Below are 16,984 nucleotides of genomic sequence, written 5' to 3'. Positions count from 1 at the left end.
TTATGCAGGATTCATGTACCGTCTGAGTGTCATTTTCCCCATCTTTAAAATGATGGTGCTGATCTAGGGCTCAGTGTCCTCTACAGGACTTCTACTAAGAGTTCTGCTGAAGAGCCCCAAAAGTCACCCAGACTCCCTCTTATCCAGTAGGTGGAGCTATGTGCCCATCTCCTCGCCAGAAAAATCTTAAGGCCTCAAAAGTAGATCTTACTGTTTTAATCCTTGAGCATGATTAATCCCAGAATTTTAATCTTCAGTGTAAAAGAACCTCGATAATTAGGTATACCTGTAGATATGCCCCAGGCTGGCGTGAACTCTCTGGGCTAAGACAAAAACAACTTGAGGAACAGACAGAAATGACCTCTTGGGACAGCGACAGTCATGTTAACACACATGCTCTCTTGGAATCTCCTCTGAGGAATGCAGTGAGCAAGGAGTTAGAGGTGGGCCCAAAAATAACAGTTTAGTAAGAAACTTAGTGAATATTCAAATGGTAAGACAGTTTTCTTTGAGGGAGGAGAGAGAAAAACAACATATAGATGGATAAATAAGAAGAATATAGTTATAGAACTTATCACCCAGAGAAGTTGTACTGTTTGGAGGGATACACACACACACACACACACACACACACACACACTTTCATGCTTAAGGAATACTTATACACATTTACAGTAAAAATATATAGGTTAAGTTTTTCTCTTTCAGAATACTAGTAGTATAAAGTATATTAAAATTTTTATGAGCAAACCAGTTCTGTGAAATACAGTTACAAAATCAACGTTATGGCCATACATTTGCAACAGGCCCTAAAACCGTTGGCTCTTGATGGGAGCTAAACAACACACTTTGTAATTCCACAGGAAGAAGTTCTCACCTCTGCCTGACAAAGCAGAAAACAGCTTCTCAGAAGGGGGCAGATTTTAAATGAGGCCTTGCAAGGATTTGGAGAAATTTTCAGAAAAGTGGAAAATTGAGTGTGGCCACAGCACGTGTGGCCTTTCAGTTAGGATGGAAAAGGGGCCAGGTAGTGAGAAGGTTGACATGCCAGCCAAAGATGAGGATTTTACCCCAAAAAAGAAGAGCCAGTGAGTGTAGGAGGGACTCGATTGCAGCTCTGTGTGTGTGTGTGTGTGTGTGTGTGTGTGTGTGTGTGTGTGTGTGTGTGTGTTGAGACTGTCATCATGGCAGAGGGCTGACAGGCAGGTAGGCACAGGTAGACAGCAGTGGCAGTTTTCCAGTGATGGATAGTGAGGACCCGGATCAGGACAGCAGACCACAGGTCCCGACCCAGGAGGTGTGTCTGAGACGTGTGAGCGCTGAGGGCTCCCTTTACCTAAGTTTCAAAAATAAATAAAGGCAAAACCAAGAATTATTTTTGCGCAGAGGCTGGGGACAGTGGGAAGAAAGGGGAAAGTTTAATTTGGAACATATTAACTTTGAGACGTCCCAAATGCGTGTTTGTAAATGTTACAAGTGTGGCTTTGGCACCTGGGAGCAAGGCTGGAAGAGAGAGGTGGGCTTGGCAGCTATGAGCGAAAGAGCCCTGAGAGCCAATGAGGAGAATCGTACTGAGCTTGCCCACAGCGCACTGTCCCCGCTGCTGTCCATGACAGAGACCACTGACGCTAGGGAGTCGCGGCCTGTGGGGGGGCTGCAGGGCAGGGCCAGCAGTTACAGCAGCTGCTGCACAGCGCCCGGCCCTAAACTATATGCTCCGTGGCTTTCACAGAAAACATTTGCCAACCCCTGTTCTATTTTTTCTTTTTGTTGGCTGCACTTGGGCTCTAGAGCGCAGGCTTCAGTAGTTGTGGCGCACGGGCTTAGTGGCTCCGTGGCATGTGGGATCTCCCCAGACCAGGGCTTGAACCCATGTCCCCTGTATTGGCAGGCAGATTCTTAACCACTGCACCACCAGGGAAGTCCCGAACCCCTGTTCTAAAATGTGGTTTTCTTTATTAGGAAGAGCAGAAGAACAAATCGATGATGGGCAAATATTTATTCATTACAGGTTTTCACAAACTCAGCATCCAATACGGTTCTTCCGTATCAGAGACCACCCGCTCCAGCGGTGCAGCAGCCCTTTATCAACAAGACAAACAGCAGCATCCTTCAACCCAGAAGCACGCCACTTCCGTCCCTGCAGAACGGCCCCAACCCTCCCAACAAGGTAACCCAGCCCACGGGGCAGCGGTACCAGCACATACAGGGTGCAGGTTCATCCCAGAGTCCCGGGCTTCAGGCCTGGACGGCCGAGTGTCGGCATTAACAGGGGGAAACAGCCGAAAGTCCCGGGATAGTACTTGTTCCGGGGCAGCTTAGCCGTCAGCACAGTGGGGGTGGCCCGGCCCCCCGGCGCCTCAGCCTCACCCCCCAGGATCCCCGGGAGGCCAGCCTGCCGCCGGGCTGACTCTCCTCCTTTGTCTGCCACAGCCCGGCTCGCCCCCTCCGCCCCAGCAGTTTGCGGTCCAGCACTCTCTGTTTGGGAGCCCGGTCCCCAAGACGAAAGACCCTCCCCGCTACGAGGAAGCCATCAAGCAGACGCGCAGTGCCCAGTCTTCCCTTCCAGAGGTAAGGAGGCCGCAGCTCTGATGTGGTGGGTCCTCTTCAGCTTGAAGCCCCGGTCTAAGATGGACTTGCCTCAAGAGAGACAAGTTTCATGACTAGTAAGCCTTGCTTGCCTTTTAAATGATATTTAAAATCAAAATACCATTCACTTTGGAGACTCCCAGCGGTTTTCAGCAGCCATATAACCTGCGGTTCCTATTTACTCAGAATTTCAGTGTTTGTCTGTCTTTAACTTCTCCTGGGGGCCAGAGGCGGGTTGTGTTAGGGATAGATGTGTGTATGTGTGACCAGGGCACGTATTTTACACAGGACCCTTTTCTAAAGCCACCATTTGTCAGGCCCGCATCAAACTGACCCTCTCCTGCCCAGATGGCCTTCCAGACTGCCCATCACCCTCTGCTCCAGGCAGGCTCACACTGCTCGTATTTTGAGCAGATGCACTTCGGAAGGGACAGACTGAGGCCCTCCCGGCCCCACCACGTACCGATTCCCGCCTCGTAACCGTGCGTCCCTCTCCTCTGAGCCTGCCTTGTTGCTTTGATAAAATAGGACGAGCCGCACCTATTCCAGAGATGGAAGAAGAGAGATAGAGCTCCTGCTTGTAAGAGCACCTGGCCTCCGGTGGGCACCGAGAACGACAGTCTCATCAGACCTTGCCCTGAACGCTCCTCCTGGGCTCGCTGCCTATTTAAAGCTTAAAACTCAGCTCACTTTCAAGAAAGAACCCCGGCCTCACAAGAGGATGCGGGGAGTGAACCTGATGCCACCGCACGGGTGCTGACAGTGGAGGGAGAGGTGTGCTGATCAGAGGTAGACCTTCTGCTCTCACAGCCACAGCAGTTGCACCGGTAGAGTTGTGCTGCTTGCCTTGCTCCCACAGTCCCCATGCAACTCCCTGGGGCCTCCTCGTGCAGGGGGGTGTGCGGGGCCAAGGACTCAGCACTTCCTGCGCAAGCGGCAGCCGTGGCCACCTTGACCTATGTGGTCGCCCCAGCGAGCAGCTGCAGACACTGCTCCATGGCAGCCAGAGTGCCTGGTGTGGCACACTCACACAGGGCATGCAGGGTGCCCGGGCAGGCTGCCTCCTCGAGGAAGCAGACAGTTTCCACGTGCTTCCTCGCATCCACTTACTGCCGAAGGAAGGTGACTAACTGTAAGACGTTCCTTTAGTTCCAGACTCAGCCAGGGCCCCTGTGTGTGAGGAAGGCCACTTTCAGAAGCCAGGTTTAGAGACTGCAAGAAGAGGTGAAACAAACGGTGCTGGCCCAGGCTCTGCTCCCCTTGCTCCACCCAGAAGGAACATATCTTCAAGAAAATCCTTCCAAATCTGGCTCTCACGTATGGGTTACTTTGTACCGTTTCCTTCACCAGTGTGACGACAACAGAGAATCATCTTCTCCCCTTAACCTAAGAGAGCTGATTGGAATCCCTGCCCTTTGTCCGTCTCTGGTTCATGCATCAAGTTCTGTTCGGATGGGGAGCTAGCTGTGGTTCCTCTTTATATACCACTGAGCATCAAAGTCCAGGGATGCTGAGGTTTTTAAAATACATTTACTTGGACTTCCAGTTCCACTACTGGCTAATAAGTAAGGCCCTACCAGTTCAGTCTTCCCACAGATAACAGCTCTAAAGCCTGGTCATAACACAAAAAGCAGTTCCGTGAAGCCACTGAAGAGTGACTAGAAAGAGTCATATTCTGATGAGGAGTCTGCACTGAGGGGAGGGAGTTAGATGGCATGAGCTCCCTTTTTCTGCTGCTTTTACTCTGGGGTCAAGCTAAGCGGTGAGGTTACTGGTAGAAAAACCACAGCCTTTATGCCTTGGGAAACCAGAGGACTGGTTCCTTGCCTTCTGGGTTGCTCTCAACTGAGAGAGGAGATGCCCAGATTCTGTCTGCCCACATCTCTGGGCTGACCCCTAAGCCACATAGGTAGGGAGTAGAGTCGTAGCAGATCAGCTAAAGACAAAAGATCTGACCTGAGATTGGAACTTCTGCCCAAGAAACATTTTGAGGTTCAAGTCCAACCCAAGTTAACCGCCTACTAAAACAAAAGAAACCATTCATCTGAGAAAAATGACAGAATACAGTCTCCACGATTTGATATCCACGACAGCCGTTCATAAGTCGGCAATGTACAAAGAATCAGGAAAGTGTGACCCTTTCTCAAGGGAAAAAGGCAATCAGCTAAGACCAACCCCCAGCTGATTTGAATGTTAGAATTTGCACACAAAATTTTAAAACAACTATTATAACTATCAATAATGTAAAAGAAAATATACCTGTAATGAAGGAAAAGATAAAGAATGTAAGCAGATATAGAGATGCTTTTTTTTAATGAATGGAAATTCTAAAACTGAAAATTACAGTGTCTGAAATGAAAAAAATTATAGATCTTAGCAGAATGGAGATGGCAGAGGTAAGAAAGTGAACTTGAAGAAAGATCAATAGAATTTATCCAATCTGAATAACAGAGGAAAAAAAAAGATTTTAGCTCATTATTGACCGTGGGATTTTTGCAGAAATTAATGCCCGTGGCTGTCAATTTTTATTTTGGCCGGCCAAAAATTAATTCTGTTATTTCACTACCACTTCGTGGGTTATTACATTCAGTATTTACACCTGACACACCTGTAAAGTCTTCTAATTTTCATGAAATGTTGTCTTCAATCCACTCTTCTGTAGAAGCAAAGGAGCATTCTCCAGCACCGTGAGTTTCATTTTCACTTTCCATATCAGTATCAATCACTAAGGTTTTCTGTCTTTTTGTTGGTCTAGTAGTCACATCATCTGAATCAGAACTATATTCTGAAGTACTATGAGAACTTCCGAGACACTAGCATATATGTCGCTCAGACAATCAGAAAGTATATGCATAAACATTCACTGAAAAACTCTTCACTCAAAATTTCGCGCTGCGTCACTTTTGAAAAATTTACATATATAATAGACAGAAGGTTGGAACAAAAACCTAACAGAGGAAGAAATGTGAATGATGAGGACAATCATAAGTTGTATAATGAACCCTTGATCAATTTTACGCTCTAACAACTTCGCACAGTGATATTAATTGTATCACTCTCTAAAAATGTATTAATACGTCTCCAGTCAATAATGTTCGGGTAACAAAAGACGTATTAATACATCTCCGGTCAATAATGTGTTTAAAAAAAGGTGAACACAGCCTCAGAGACCTGTTATTTAACATCAAACAGTCTAACATGGGTATGATAGGAGTCCCAGGAGACGAGAGAAAGGAATGAGGCAGGTAAAATATTTTAAGAAATACTGGTCACATCTTTTACAAATATGATGAAAGCCAAGTTTACAGCTTTGAGATGCTCAATGAACACCAAATGGGATAAAGCAGAAGGCCTCATCATATCCCAGTCAAATTGCTGGAAGCCAAATTTAAAGACCAAATCTTGAAAGCATCAAGAGCAAAGCAGTACAATACACACAGGGTAACAACTAGCGTTGACCCTTGAACCACCACCTTTGACCCTTGAACCACACGGTTTAAACTGCACAGGTCCATTATACACAGATTTCTTTCAATAAATACATAGTACAGTACTATACAATCTGTGGTTGGCTGGAACCATGGATATGGAGGGCCAACTATGAAGTTACACATGGGGCCTCCCTGGTGGCACAGTGGTTAAGAATCCTCCTGCCAATGCAGGGGACACAGGTTCGAGCCCTGGTCCAGGAAGATCCCATATGCCACGAAGCAACTAAGCCTGTGCGCCACAACTACTGAGCCTGCGCTCTAGAGCCCACGTGCTGCAACTACTGAAGCCCGCACACTTAGAACCCGTGCTCAGCAACAAGAGAAGCCACCGCAGTGAGAAGCCCGCGCACCACAACGAAGAGTAGCCCCCACTTGCTGCAACTAGAGAAAGCCCACGTGCAGCAACAAAGACCCAACACAGCCAAAAATAAATTTAAAAAAATTAAGTCATACATAGATTTTCAACTGCTTGAGGGTGGTGGGCAGTGCCCCTAACCCTCATGTTGTTCAAGGGTCAACTGTATTTGATTTATGGCTGACTTTCCATCAGAAACTATGGAAGCATGAAAAGAATGGAACAACATCTTTAAAGTTCTTGTGGGGGGCTGGGGTGGGATCACTGTCAACCTACAATTCTATATCAAGTAAGAATATCCTTAAAGAATGAAAGTGAACTAGAGAGAATTTCAGGTAAGGAGAAATTAAGAATTCATTACTAGAAAACCTGTATTATAAGAAATGACACTGTCTTGAGGGACTTATAAAATATATAGCTATAATACTTAAAATAACTAATAAAGGGGCTTCCCTGGTGGCGCAGTGGTTGAGAGTCCGCCTGCCGATGCAGGGGGCACGGGTTCATGCCCCGGTCTGGGAAGATCCCACATGCCGCGGAGCGGCTGGGCCCATGAGCCATGGCCGCTGAGCCTGCGCATCCAGAGCCTGTGCTCCACAACAGGAGAGGCCCGCGTACCGCAAAAAAAAAAAAAAGATACATCTGCAAATACTTTTACATCCCTCCCTGGGCTGAACTTAGTGACTTGCTTCTAACATATACAATTGGCAGAAGAGATGGTGTGTGGCTTCTGAAACTAGGTCATAAAAGCCACCCTGCTTGCGCTCTCTTGGACTACTGGCTGTGGGGAGCATGCCGTGTGGACCGTCCAGCAGCGCTCTGCAGAGGCCCATGTGAAGAGGAACTGAGGCCTCCCATCAACCACCACCACCTTGTCAGTCATGAAGTGAGTCACCTTTACAAGGACATTCTCCAGCCTTGAGATGGCTGTAACCCAGCCAGCATCTTGACTACCACATCCTATAAGACGCCACGCCAGAACTATCCATCTAAACCATTCCTAAATTCCTGACCCTCAGAAACTGTGAGAGAACATCACTGTTTAGTGTTTTAAGCCACTAAGTTTTTTTGGACTAATTTGTAATACAGCAATAGATAACTAATATATGCATCTACAAGAGGCATACTTTAAATACAAAGACACGGGTTGAAAGTAAGTGATTGGAAAAAGATATACCATGCAAATAATATGCATGAGAATTTCTGGAGTAAGCAGAGATTGGAACAGACATTTCATCAAAGAAGATACACAGATGACAAGTGAGCACATGAAAAGATGCTCAACATCATTACTCATTAGGGAAATGCATATTAAAACCACAATGCAATACCACTACTCGCCTGTTAGATGTCTAAAATTAAAATGACTGACCATACCAAGTGTTGACGAGAATGGAGAACAACTGGAAATATCCATTGCTGTGGAAATATAAAACAATATGATCACTTTGGAAAACAGCCATCTCTTAAGAAAGTTGAACATACACCTGCTCTATGATTCTGGCATCCCATTCCTGAATATTTACCCAAGAGAAGAGAAAGCGTTGTGTCTATACAAAGACTTGTACACAAATGTTCACAGCACCTTTGTTTGTAATAGCCAAAAAATACCAACAATCCAAACAAACTGATATTTCCATACAGTGGAATACTTCTCAGCAAGAAAAAGGAGTGAGCTGTTCCTCAGCTGTACTCTACAGCATGGTTAAATCTCAAATTTATTATGTTGAATGCAAGAAGCCTCCTCTACCCTCCCCCTGCTAAAGAAAGTACATACTGTATGACTCCATTTATATAAAACTCTAGAAAACGTAAATTCATCTGTAATCAAGGAAAGCAGATCACTGGGTTTGCCTGGGGATGAAAGGAGCATTGCAAAAGAGCATGAGGAAACTTTAGGGGAAATGGATGTGTTCATTATCTTGACTGTGTTGATAGTTTTGTCGATGTATACATATGTCAAAACTTATCAAATTGTATACTTTATGTAAGTGTAGTTTTTTGTATGTCAGGTAACTCTCAATAAAGCTGAAAAAATATAGTATGAGCACCTTTATACATATCTTATATTTTTACATAAATGCAAATGAATAAAGACATTTTTAAAAGAAAGCGTCAGAGGCCTCTCAAAATGCAACCAGTGATAGAAAATAAGTGTATAAGTCGGCTGAGCTGGGTAAAAAAAAATCTTAGATTTTTTACAATTTTTTCACCCCATTCTCACTCTGTCAACTTACCAGCTGTGACACATTGGGAAAATGGTGTAATGTCTCAGGTGACCTCAGCGTTTTCAAAATTATCAAATGATAGATAGGCTAGATGTTCTGTAAGGTCCGTAAGTGCTCCCAGTTGTCTAATGCTTCCAGGTTTGTACGAAAGAAAGCTAACGTATATTCTCCTTTGTTGTAGATTTCCAATGCACACAGTCAGCAGATGGACGACCTCTTTGACATCCTTATTAAAAGCGGAGGTGGGTCAAAGTCACATCAGACCCCACAGGGGTCTTATCACAGGTTTATGCAAGTTTTCCTCTAGAGCTCACAGCGTATCTGAGTAGTGAGAAACATATTCTTCTAATTCTACCTCAGTTTACTCTTTTAAAGCTGTTAAATTTAGGTGATTAAAATGAAGGAAAAGCCATTGTTTCACCATAACACAATAATTTAATAGATTTAGCAATAGATGTATGCCTGTTGATAGACTACCTCAAAATAGCTCAGGAGAACCAGATTTAAAGACCACATTGAAAAACTTCAGAATTACTCCACGTAAATGTTGTTGTGATGGGATGAAAATTCATTGTGCATGTTTCATAAAACCTAGCTACCTAGCTTGGGCTCTAGTAACTTCCTTAAAATTCAAAGGCAAGCACTTTCTACATATGATTGAAAACCTTAGATTTTTACAATTTGTCATCTTAAAAAGGGATAAGGGACGTTAACCACAAAAAAAAAAAAAAATCAAGGATCTCTCTGCCTCAGCTTACATATCTTTAAAAATAAGTATGAAATCAGTATTTCAAAACTTCAAATGCTGTTTTGGAATATTTTTAAAGTATTATCAAATTACCTTGGTGAAAGAGTTTTATTCAGGTTTTTAAAGTGATCAAAATTTCTCCATTCATAGCAGGTTCTATTTGATTTTGAGGTTAATGATTTTGTCGTAATGTTTGACAAACACAGAAAATTCTTCATATTTGACTATAGATCTACATGTGCTGATGTATATCTAAACTATGGAAGTTAAAGAAATAGATATACCATGGCCTGAATTTAAGGTTAAAAAAAAATAATAAAATGCTTTTTGCCAAATCTGGTGAAAATACTTTTGGAAATGATTAAAAAGAATAATGTTTACAGCCTAAACTTGGAAATTAAAATATGACAAAGTCACAGTAACAAAATAACAATTGAGTTATTTTCTAAAAGGGATGATTTTTTATGGCAAAGTATCCAATGAGTATGTTATTTTATCTTATTGTATACTAATACCAGTAATAATGAGAACAGAAATTTAAATAGTTGATTGTAAAACTAATTATTTAGATTGCACTTTCAGCTTTCAAAACAATTCTAGAGATGACAACAGGTAATGAAGAGCAGCATAACTGTCCTAAAACACAGGCAGTGCCCACAGTGTACAGTTCACATATAGCAATCAGGTTGTAAGTTCTTTCTCTCACTTATTTATGCATCCCAGTCACTGAATTGTAAGAGCGATTATTAAATACGTTTCCTGGTGTATCTACATATAAATGAAACCAGTCAAATACTCATAAGAAAGTGAAAAGGATATTTTATTCAAATATATGTGGCTAAGTGAACACTGGTATCTATAGCAGATGGTCCGTTAATTTGCTACTTGATCTGGCAAGGAATAACACGTAATTAATGCTTATTAAGACATTTACCAAATCCTCAAGATTTTATGTGAGCTCAGAAAATGAGACAAAGAAAAGAAAAATAAGGTAATCCACCTCATCTTGGAAAAGATGTGTTAGCTTTAACTCAGAGATGACATGAGAACATTGTATCTTTTAAGGACTTTATATAGAATGTAAATGGCTAAATTCAGCACACAGTTCAACTATAATGACAAAAAAAAGAATATAAGTAGAGCTTTCAAAATATTAAGGATGTACTTCGTGCCTGTACAAACTCAGGGTATCCACTTTGACATTCACTGTAAGGGTGGTGTGCCGCTGTAATAGCAGATTCAAGGTAGAGGGTAAGACAGGAGCCTGTCTTCAGCCTGGAATGACTGAGAATAAGAAAAGGATCAAATAATCTAAAACCATCGGTTCCCACCTGGTGGTAGAGACTGCTTTTAACGCTTACTCTTAGTAAAAAGAATGGAAAGCATATCAGAATGTTATCAGCTTAAATGTTTTATCTATTTAACTAAAATATCCATCATCCTAAAGGTTATCCAGGACTGTCCCTGACCAACAGCATCCTCTTCCTAACTCTGAGATGGACCTTGTATAAGTCATCACAAAAATACAAAATAATTGCCCTGGTAGTTAATAAAAAAACGTTTAAATGGTACTAAATCATTATTAATTATTTCAATTATTTTGCAGAGATTTCCCTCCCTATAAAAGAAGAACCTTCTCCTATTTCCAAAATGAGACCAGTGACAGCCAGCATCACCACAATGCCAGTCAGCACAGTGGTGTCCCGGCCACCACCCCAAGTCCAAATGGCACCACCCATATCCTTAGAACCTATGAGCAGTTTATCTGCCAGCTTAGAGAACCAACTAGAAGCTTTCTTGGATGGCACTTTGCCTTCAGCCAGTGAAATTGCTCCACTGCAAAGCAGCAGCGAGGACAGGGAACCCTTCTCCCTGATAGAGGATCTCCAGAACGACCTGCTGAGTCACTCCGGCGTGCTGGACCACTCACACTCACCCATGGAAACTTCCGAGGCCCAGTTTGCTGCGAGTACTCCCTGCCTGTCCCTTGACCTTTCTGACTCGAACCTGGACAACATGGAGTGGTTAGACATTACCATGCCCGGCACATCATCGGGACTCACTCCTCTCAGCGCCACTGCTCCGAGCATGTTCTCTGCCGACTTCCTAGACCCACAGGACCTACCACTGCCATGGGACTAACAGCACAGATTTCTCATCCCAGAGTCCACGAGAGTCAAGAAGATGAAGATGATTGGAGAAGGTCAGTTTTTGGAGACAGATCCATAGTTGCATCATTGCAATTATAATATGTTGTCACAGAAAGAACGGAGGGATGGTCAGAGGCTGGAAACCAAGTTTGAAAACATTTCATTGCATCCAGCAGTGAATGCCTACGATTTAATATAGCACAGAGCCTTCTGAAAAAACACTACTCCAAGAAGACTTATCTGTTTCTCCAGACTTCAGTAAAGAATAAAAGGTACCTTTAGATAAAAACATGAAGCAGAGTAATGTGTGCAGGGCGGTGATACCAGGGCCTCTGGTCATCAGCTACATTTAAACCTCTGTGGTCACTTTGAGACCCTAAATAAAAGGCAGACGGCTCCACTCAAAAAGAAGGGAGGTGAGAGACCACTGCACAGGGTATTTCCTAGAAATGGCCTGAGCCCAGCCCAAGATGCAGCAGGGGTCAAGGGCAGTGGTCAGCACCAGCCAGTTCAGTGACGGCTTCCCACTGAAGACTTTTTGGTTCCATTCAGAAACCAATGTAATTTTTTTGTGTGTTATAGTTTATTTTGTGATTTTTGGGAATCTTACTTTAGATCTCCAAATTTAAATTGAAATGGAAGATCTTCCACCATAACCAGACAGTATCTACAAAAGACTGTCATAAACAATCCACTGTAAGAAGTCAGGTGTACTGATAACACTGAAAATTCTATTTGCAGCCCTCTGGGTTGATTAGGTTGATTTTAATGTGTATCTTAGACATCTGTACGTGTGCTCTGACATTGTGATGTGTACAGCCTACACTGGAGTAAGGCATTAGGTACCCAGTGGTCCTACTTCTTGTAATAACTCAAATATTTCTGGAGTACTTGAGCCACATGTATTTCCGTATTTAAAGAATTGCTGACTAACTTTCAGGTAACCAGACCCATCTCAAAGAACCAAGAAAAGGCTTTAGCATAAAATATATTTCTGAGCTGGTGAGTTGCAAAGAAGGCAAGGGAGAAGTCTATCATCAACCTAGGACATTCCTACAACGGTTACAGGTGAGACAGTGTCGCCAGGTTGGCCAGTGGACCCAGCCCTGGCCGTCCTCTTCTCTGTCGCTTATCCCTGGTTACTGTTTTACAGGCTTGTAACTGGATGTCATACCTGAGCTCTCACTATATCATCAAGCTGAAGATTGAAAAACTGGAGGTTTTATTAGTTTTTTATATAGAAAAAAGATTTGTTGAGTAGTTTCATAATTTTCTAATATGCCAACTATCACAGGATTTCCAAGATTATTTCAATCAAGCTAGTCATTTAAGTAAGTATATGATAAAATATAAATAACTGAAAAAAACCCCCACCTGAAATCTACCCCAAAGTGTGGAGGTTTTTATTACATAACATCATTGTGCTCTCCACCTCACCTTGTATAAACCCTACGTACGGTCAGGTTTTTTCCCTGGGCTGTTAAATGGTGAAAGTTGCCTCTTGCAAGTCACTGTGGGAACCTGACCCACTACTTGGAAACAGTCTGTGAATCATTTCTGGGTTTGTGTTCTGCCTAAGGACTGATCTTACTGTATATTTTTATTTCAGTTTGTAAATTTTACTACATGTAAGAAAAGTCCATTTTCCCAGTATTCAGTTGCCCACAGCCCTCGAGCCCTCAGTTGAAAGCCCTCCCAACTGGAAAGTGCTTCTGGATGATTCAAGCAGAGGCAGTCATGCACAGTGTGGTCTGCAGTAGGTACTTCGAGTGTTTAGCAATTGGTAATCCAACGTGTGGGAGCCAGTAACCGTTAACCACAGCGCCGCCATCTGACCAAGCCCAATGGGACAGTTAACGTCCTGGGCATGGCGTGCATCTTGAGTCAGTTCCTTTCAGAGGCCCTGTGGCCAGGGGCAGGGCTGTTGACCCGGGAAGGTACTTTTCTTAGGGGAAGTCTGGGCCCTGGGTTTTTGTCTGGGGCTTATGTGGTCCACACTTAGACTCTAAGCATCATCTTCATTCAGATTTAAATGGCTTATTAAATTAGCACCAAATATCAGTGAGTCAGCAGGAGGCAACTGAACAGCTAGTGGTGCTGGCTCTTGTTGAGTAACTTTCTGTTTCCATCATCCCGAATTGTGTACATAGATTGTTCTCTAGCCCTCAGCTCCCCTTACTGCTTTTTTAATATAGATTTGAAACATGCCACAGGAAGGTTGCTCTCCAAAAATACACACTGCATTGCAAAGAATGCCATCTTATGAGCCTGGTCTCTCGACTACAAATTGCTGAAGTGCCCACTTCACGTGTCTGTTCAGACCTTCACGTACCAGCATTTCCTTTAAAGGCAGGCAAGGGGCCTCTAGTACTGACTCTACCAGCCACCTACTCGCGGCATTCCACCCGGCCCTCCGTCCTGGTTTGAGCAGCCAGCTGGGCCTCTGTGACACCAGTGCTGCTCACCAGGGTCTCAGCTAATGTTCCAGGCTAGAGCAAGGACACAGACTGTGTGCAGCGTGTGACGTGACCAAAGGTGACATTCTGTGATCACAGCCCCTCTGCCCTAACTCAGTGAACGTGATGGTAAGCGCAATGGGAAAGGCGTGTGTTTACCGAAGAAGACGGTCTTGGGTGTGAGGTGAGCTTCACAGCCCTTTAAACAGAGGGCAGAAGCACTGGTTGGATGTTCAGGTGTGTGGTTTAGAAGTGGTGCTGTTGTGTACCATCCTGCAGAGCAGCATACCAACTCCTAGAAACATGATCTCATAGCCAGTCGTATTTCCTAAATATTCCTGAAACACAGTAGTATCAAGCTTACCCTGCTAGTGTATATAGGTGTCAGGTCTTGTCATTAAGGACGGGAGGAATAGAAAGTTACACCGAAGCTTCAGGCATATGTGGTCATCTTGTACGTTTCAGCAAAGCATGTACTAGGAAACCTCTTAGGACAGTGTGAGTGGTTCACGTTCTGGTGTTTTTCCTGAAATGTGCAACCTACTGTATAGTATCTGCCACATATTTGTACATAGATGTAGTCTGAATTCATGGAACTTCTTGCTCAGATACTATTTGTGTTTGTTTTATATGAATATTTTTATGGCACAAAAAAAGACCTTACTTAAAATTTCCTTTTTACAAACTGCACGGTTGTGTGAGCCATGGAAGTGCCATTTCAGAATCGTGGCAAAGGCAGTGTGGTGTGCGCCCCAAGCTGCCACCTGTAGAGGGCACCGTCACAAGCTGTGCAGCCGGTGGACCCCGAGTGATGATGGATCAGGAGTGTTACCCATTTTGTCACCAAAGCTGACTCAGGCTTCCTCTACCCCAGATCAACCCCAGATCATTCCAGGCCACACAGCTTTCTCCAGAGTCCTTTCACAATTCCCAAGCTGAAACCAGCCACATCAGTGCCGGGACCGTCCCTTTACTGTCCACAAACAGCCTTTGGCCGGGTTTGCACCACACCCTCATGCTGTTTCTGGGGCCCATCTGGTGGCTCCTGCCATGAGCCAGGTGGAGGGTGGCAGCCAGGGGCTGTTTCAAGAACTTCCAAGAGACTAGCTGTCAGTGTCCACCAGCAGAGCCACCCGGGGCTCCACAGCAGGTTCGCAAATAGCCCTCTGCGTGTCGCCATCCGTCACCACCACATCAGTCCCGACCACTGGCACCAGAGCAGGACACCAGGCAAAGTGTCCCCTGCCTGGAGGCCACAAAATTAGCCCACACTCTCAAAGAACACTAACTGGAAGGTCAGGGTTATCAAAGGAACACAGCTCACAAGTGCAGAAATGTGTATTTGGAGAGCATCCTAACTGCATTTCAGCGCATCTTTTAAGTGGTTTCAGTCAAAACTGGAAAATAACAATTAATGTGTAGTCATTCTTCTTCCTGGTTCAAACCTTTGATAACTTGCTCATTCAGCGATGTTTCTGAGCTACGTTTTTACTTGTGAAGTGACTGCATGGCAATAAGCAGGTCTGTGTTTGTCCCCATTCACCCTTTCTTGCAGTATTTGAGGAAATGCATCATTGCAAAGGGTTTCTGCCTGAAATCTCTGATTTGAGGCCTGTAATTCAAAAAGCTGCACATGTTTACAAAAGAGCTCTTCCCCTCCATGCAAACACGTTGCTCTGTGAATCATTGGAAAATGTCACGATTCTGTGACAAGAGGATGGCAATCTCGGATCTGCAAGGTGCTGTCTGGAATCAAATAAAACAAGTCATTGGCGATCTCAACATAGCTGTCGTGTTCAACAGAGCTTTGTGCCAACTACTAAGACAAAGCTTTAACCAAGTTCATAGAATCACCGAGACTCATAACGATTACCTCTCCACATTATGCTGTAAGGAAACTTGCTGATTTAGGAGGAGGAGGAAGCATTTAGGAAAGGGTTTAGTTGCTACCAAAAGCACTTAACCTCGAAAAACTAATAGTAATGCAAACTTGCTTCAATGGAACCAAAGGCATTGCCAAGTATTTGCCAAAAGGAGGCACTTTTTATTTAAAATTTGAGACTAATAAGATCTCAAAAATCAGTCCCAAAAAGGTATTATCCGTGTAAGGTTATAATTTTCACAAAGATGTAGATATTTCTCTATTGTTTTCATGTAAAATAGTATAGATTTGTTTTGTTGGGTTAAGAATAATACGTATTTAGCAGTAATACAGAGTTTTTTCCTTTCTACGTACAAATTAGTTTTCTTCTCTTGCTTGCAATAGAAATACGATGTGATAGGTGTTTCTCTTCTTATTTTCATTGTCACATTATGTCTTAGCATCTCACTCTATGAAAAAAAGGAGAAAGATACCAATATGCAGAGCCCTGCTTATCAAAGCACTAGTTTAATAAAAAACTATGGCAATCGGGGGTCCATTCATGTATTGCCTTTATGTTGTTTTTTAAAAGAAAAACCATGATGCCTTTGTATTTGCTGTTTGCACCCCTGAAATCAATTCCATATCATGTTTGAATGCCATACATTTTGCACATGTACTGTACATAGGTAACGCATACTGTATTTTTATATGTGTGCACATTTATCATCAGATCTTTTGTACATAGTGGCCGTATTGTAGCTGATCGGGAAATGTTTGATATCTCAGCAATTTTGCATTTTTGTGTCTCAAATAAAAACATTTTGATGTACTATGATTCTTACTATGCAGAGGAAAGACCACATGCTATGGGGTCAGGAGAGCTGAGGGGGGCAGGTGGGGAGGAGACACTGCCTTCAGAGCAAGCCTTACAGCAGTCACCAGACACAACAAGCGGGCGTGCTGAGGCAGGTTTTGTGAATCACACATCCAGTGCACACATCCCCTCGCCCAGGTCCAGGATCGTGGGATACAAAATAGAAACAGGTTACCTAGCTGAACTTGACCATGACAAGATTTGACACCAAAACCGTGTGCATTCTCCC

The 16,984-nt window shown here is 43.5% G+C and overlaps 1 protein-coding gene across 4 annotated transcripts in view; it reads left to right on the top strand.

Annotated features, from left to right (window-relative positions):
- The window catches only part of MRTFB (myocardin related transcription factor B), a 127,710-nt gene extending 114,023 nt beyond the window's left edge, over positions 1 to 13,687 (top strand). For 2 of the 4 annotated variants that reach the window (XM_065891909.1, XM_065891911.1), the window contains exons 12-15: positions 2,012 to 2,170; positions 2,434 to 2,571; positions 8,845 to 8,905; positions 11,018 to 11,553. In XM_065891909.1, coding sequence (XP_065747981.1) covers positions 2,012 to 2,170; positions 2,434 to 2,571; positions 8,845 to 8,905; positions 11,018 to 11,553 — 894 coding nt within the window. Of the gene's footprint in view, positions 1 to 2,011; positions 2,171 to 2,433; positions 2,572 to 8,844; positions 8,906 to 11,017 lie in introns of all 4 variants that reach the window. The other 2 variants (XM_065891913.1, XM_065891912.1) reach the window with 2 other exon arrangements.
- The last annotated feature ends 3,297 nt before the right edge of the window (positions 13,688 to 16,984 follow it).

This window comes from Phocoena phocoena, chromosome 15 (genome assembly GCF_963924675.1).
Source record: "Phocoena phocoena chromosome 15, mPhoPho1.1, whole genome shotgun sequence".
Classification (NCBI taxonomy): domain Eukaryota; kingdom Metazoa; phylum Chordata; class Mammalia; order Artiodactyla; family Phocoenidae; genus Phocoena; species Phocoena phocoena.
This window is presented reverse-complemented; position numbering and strand designations above follow the sequence as displayed.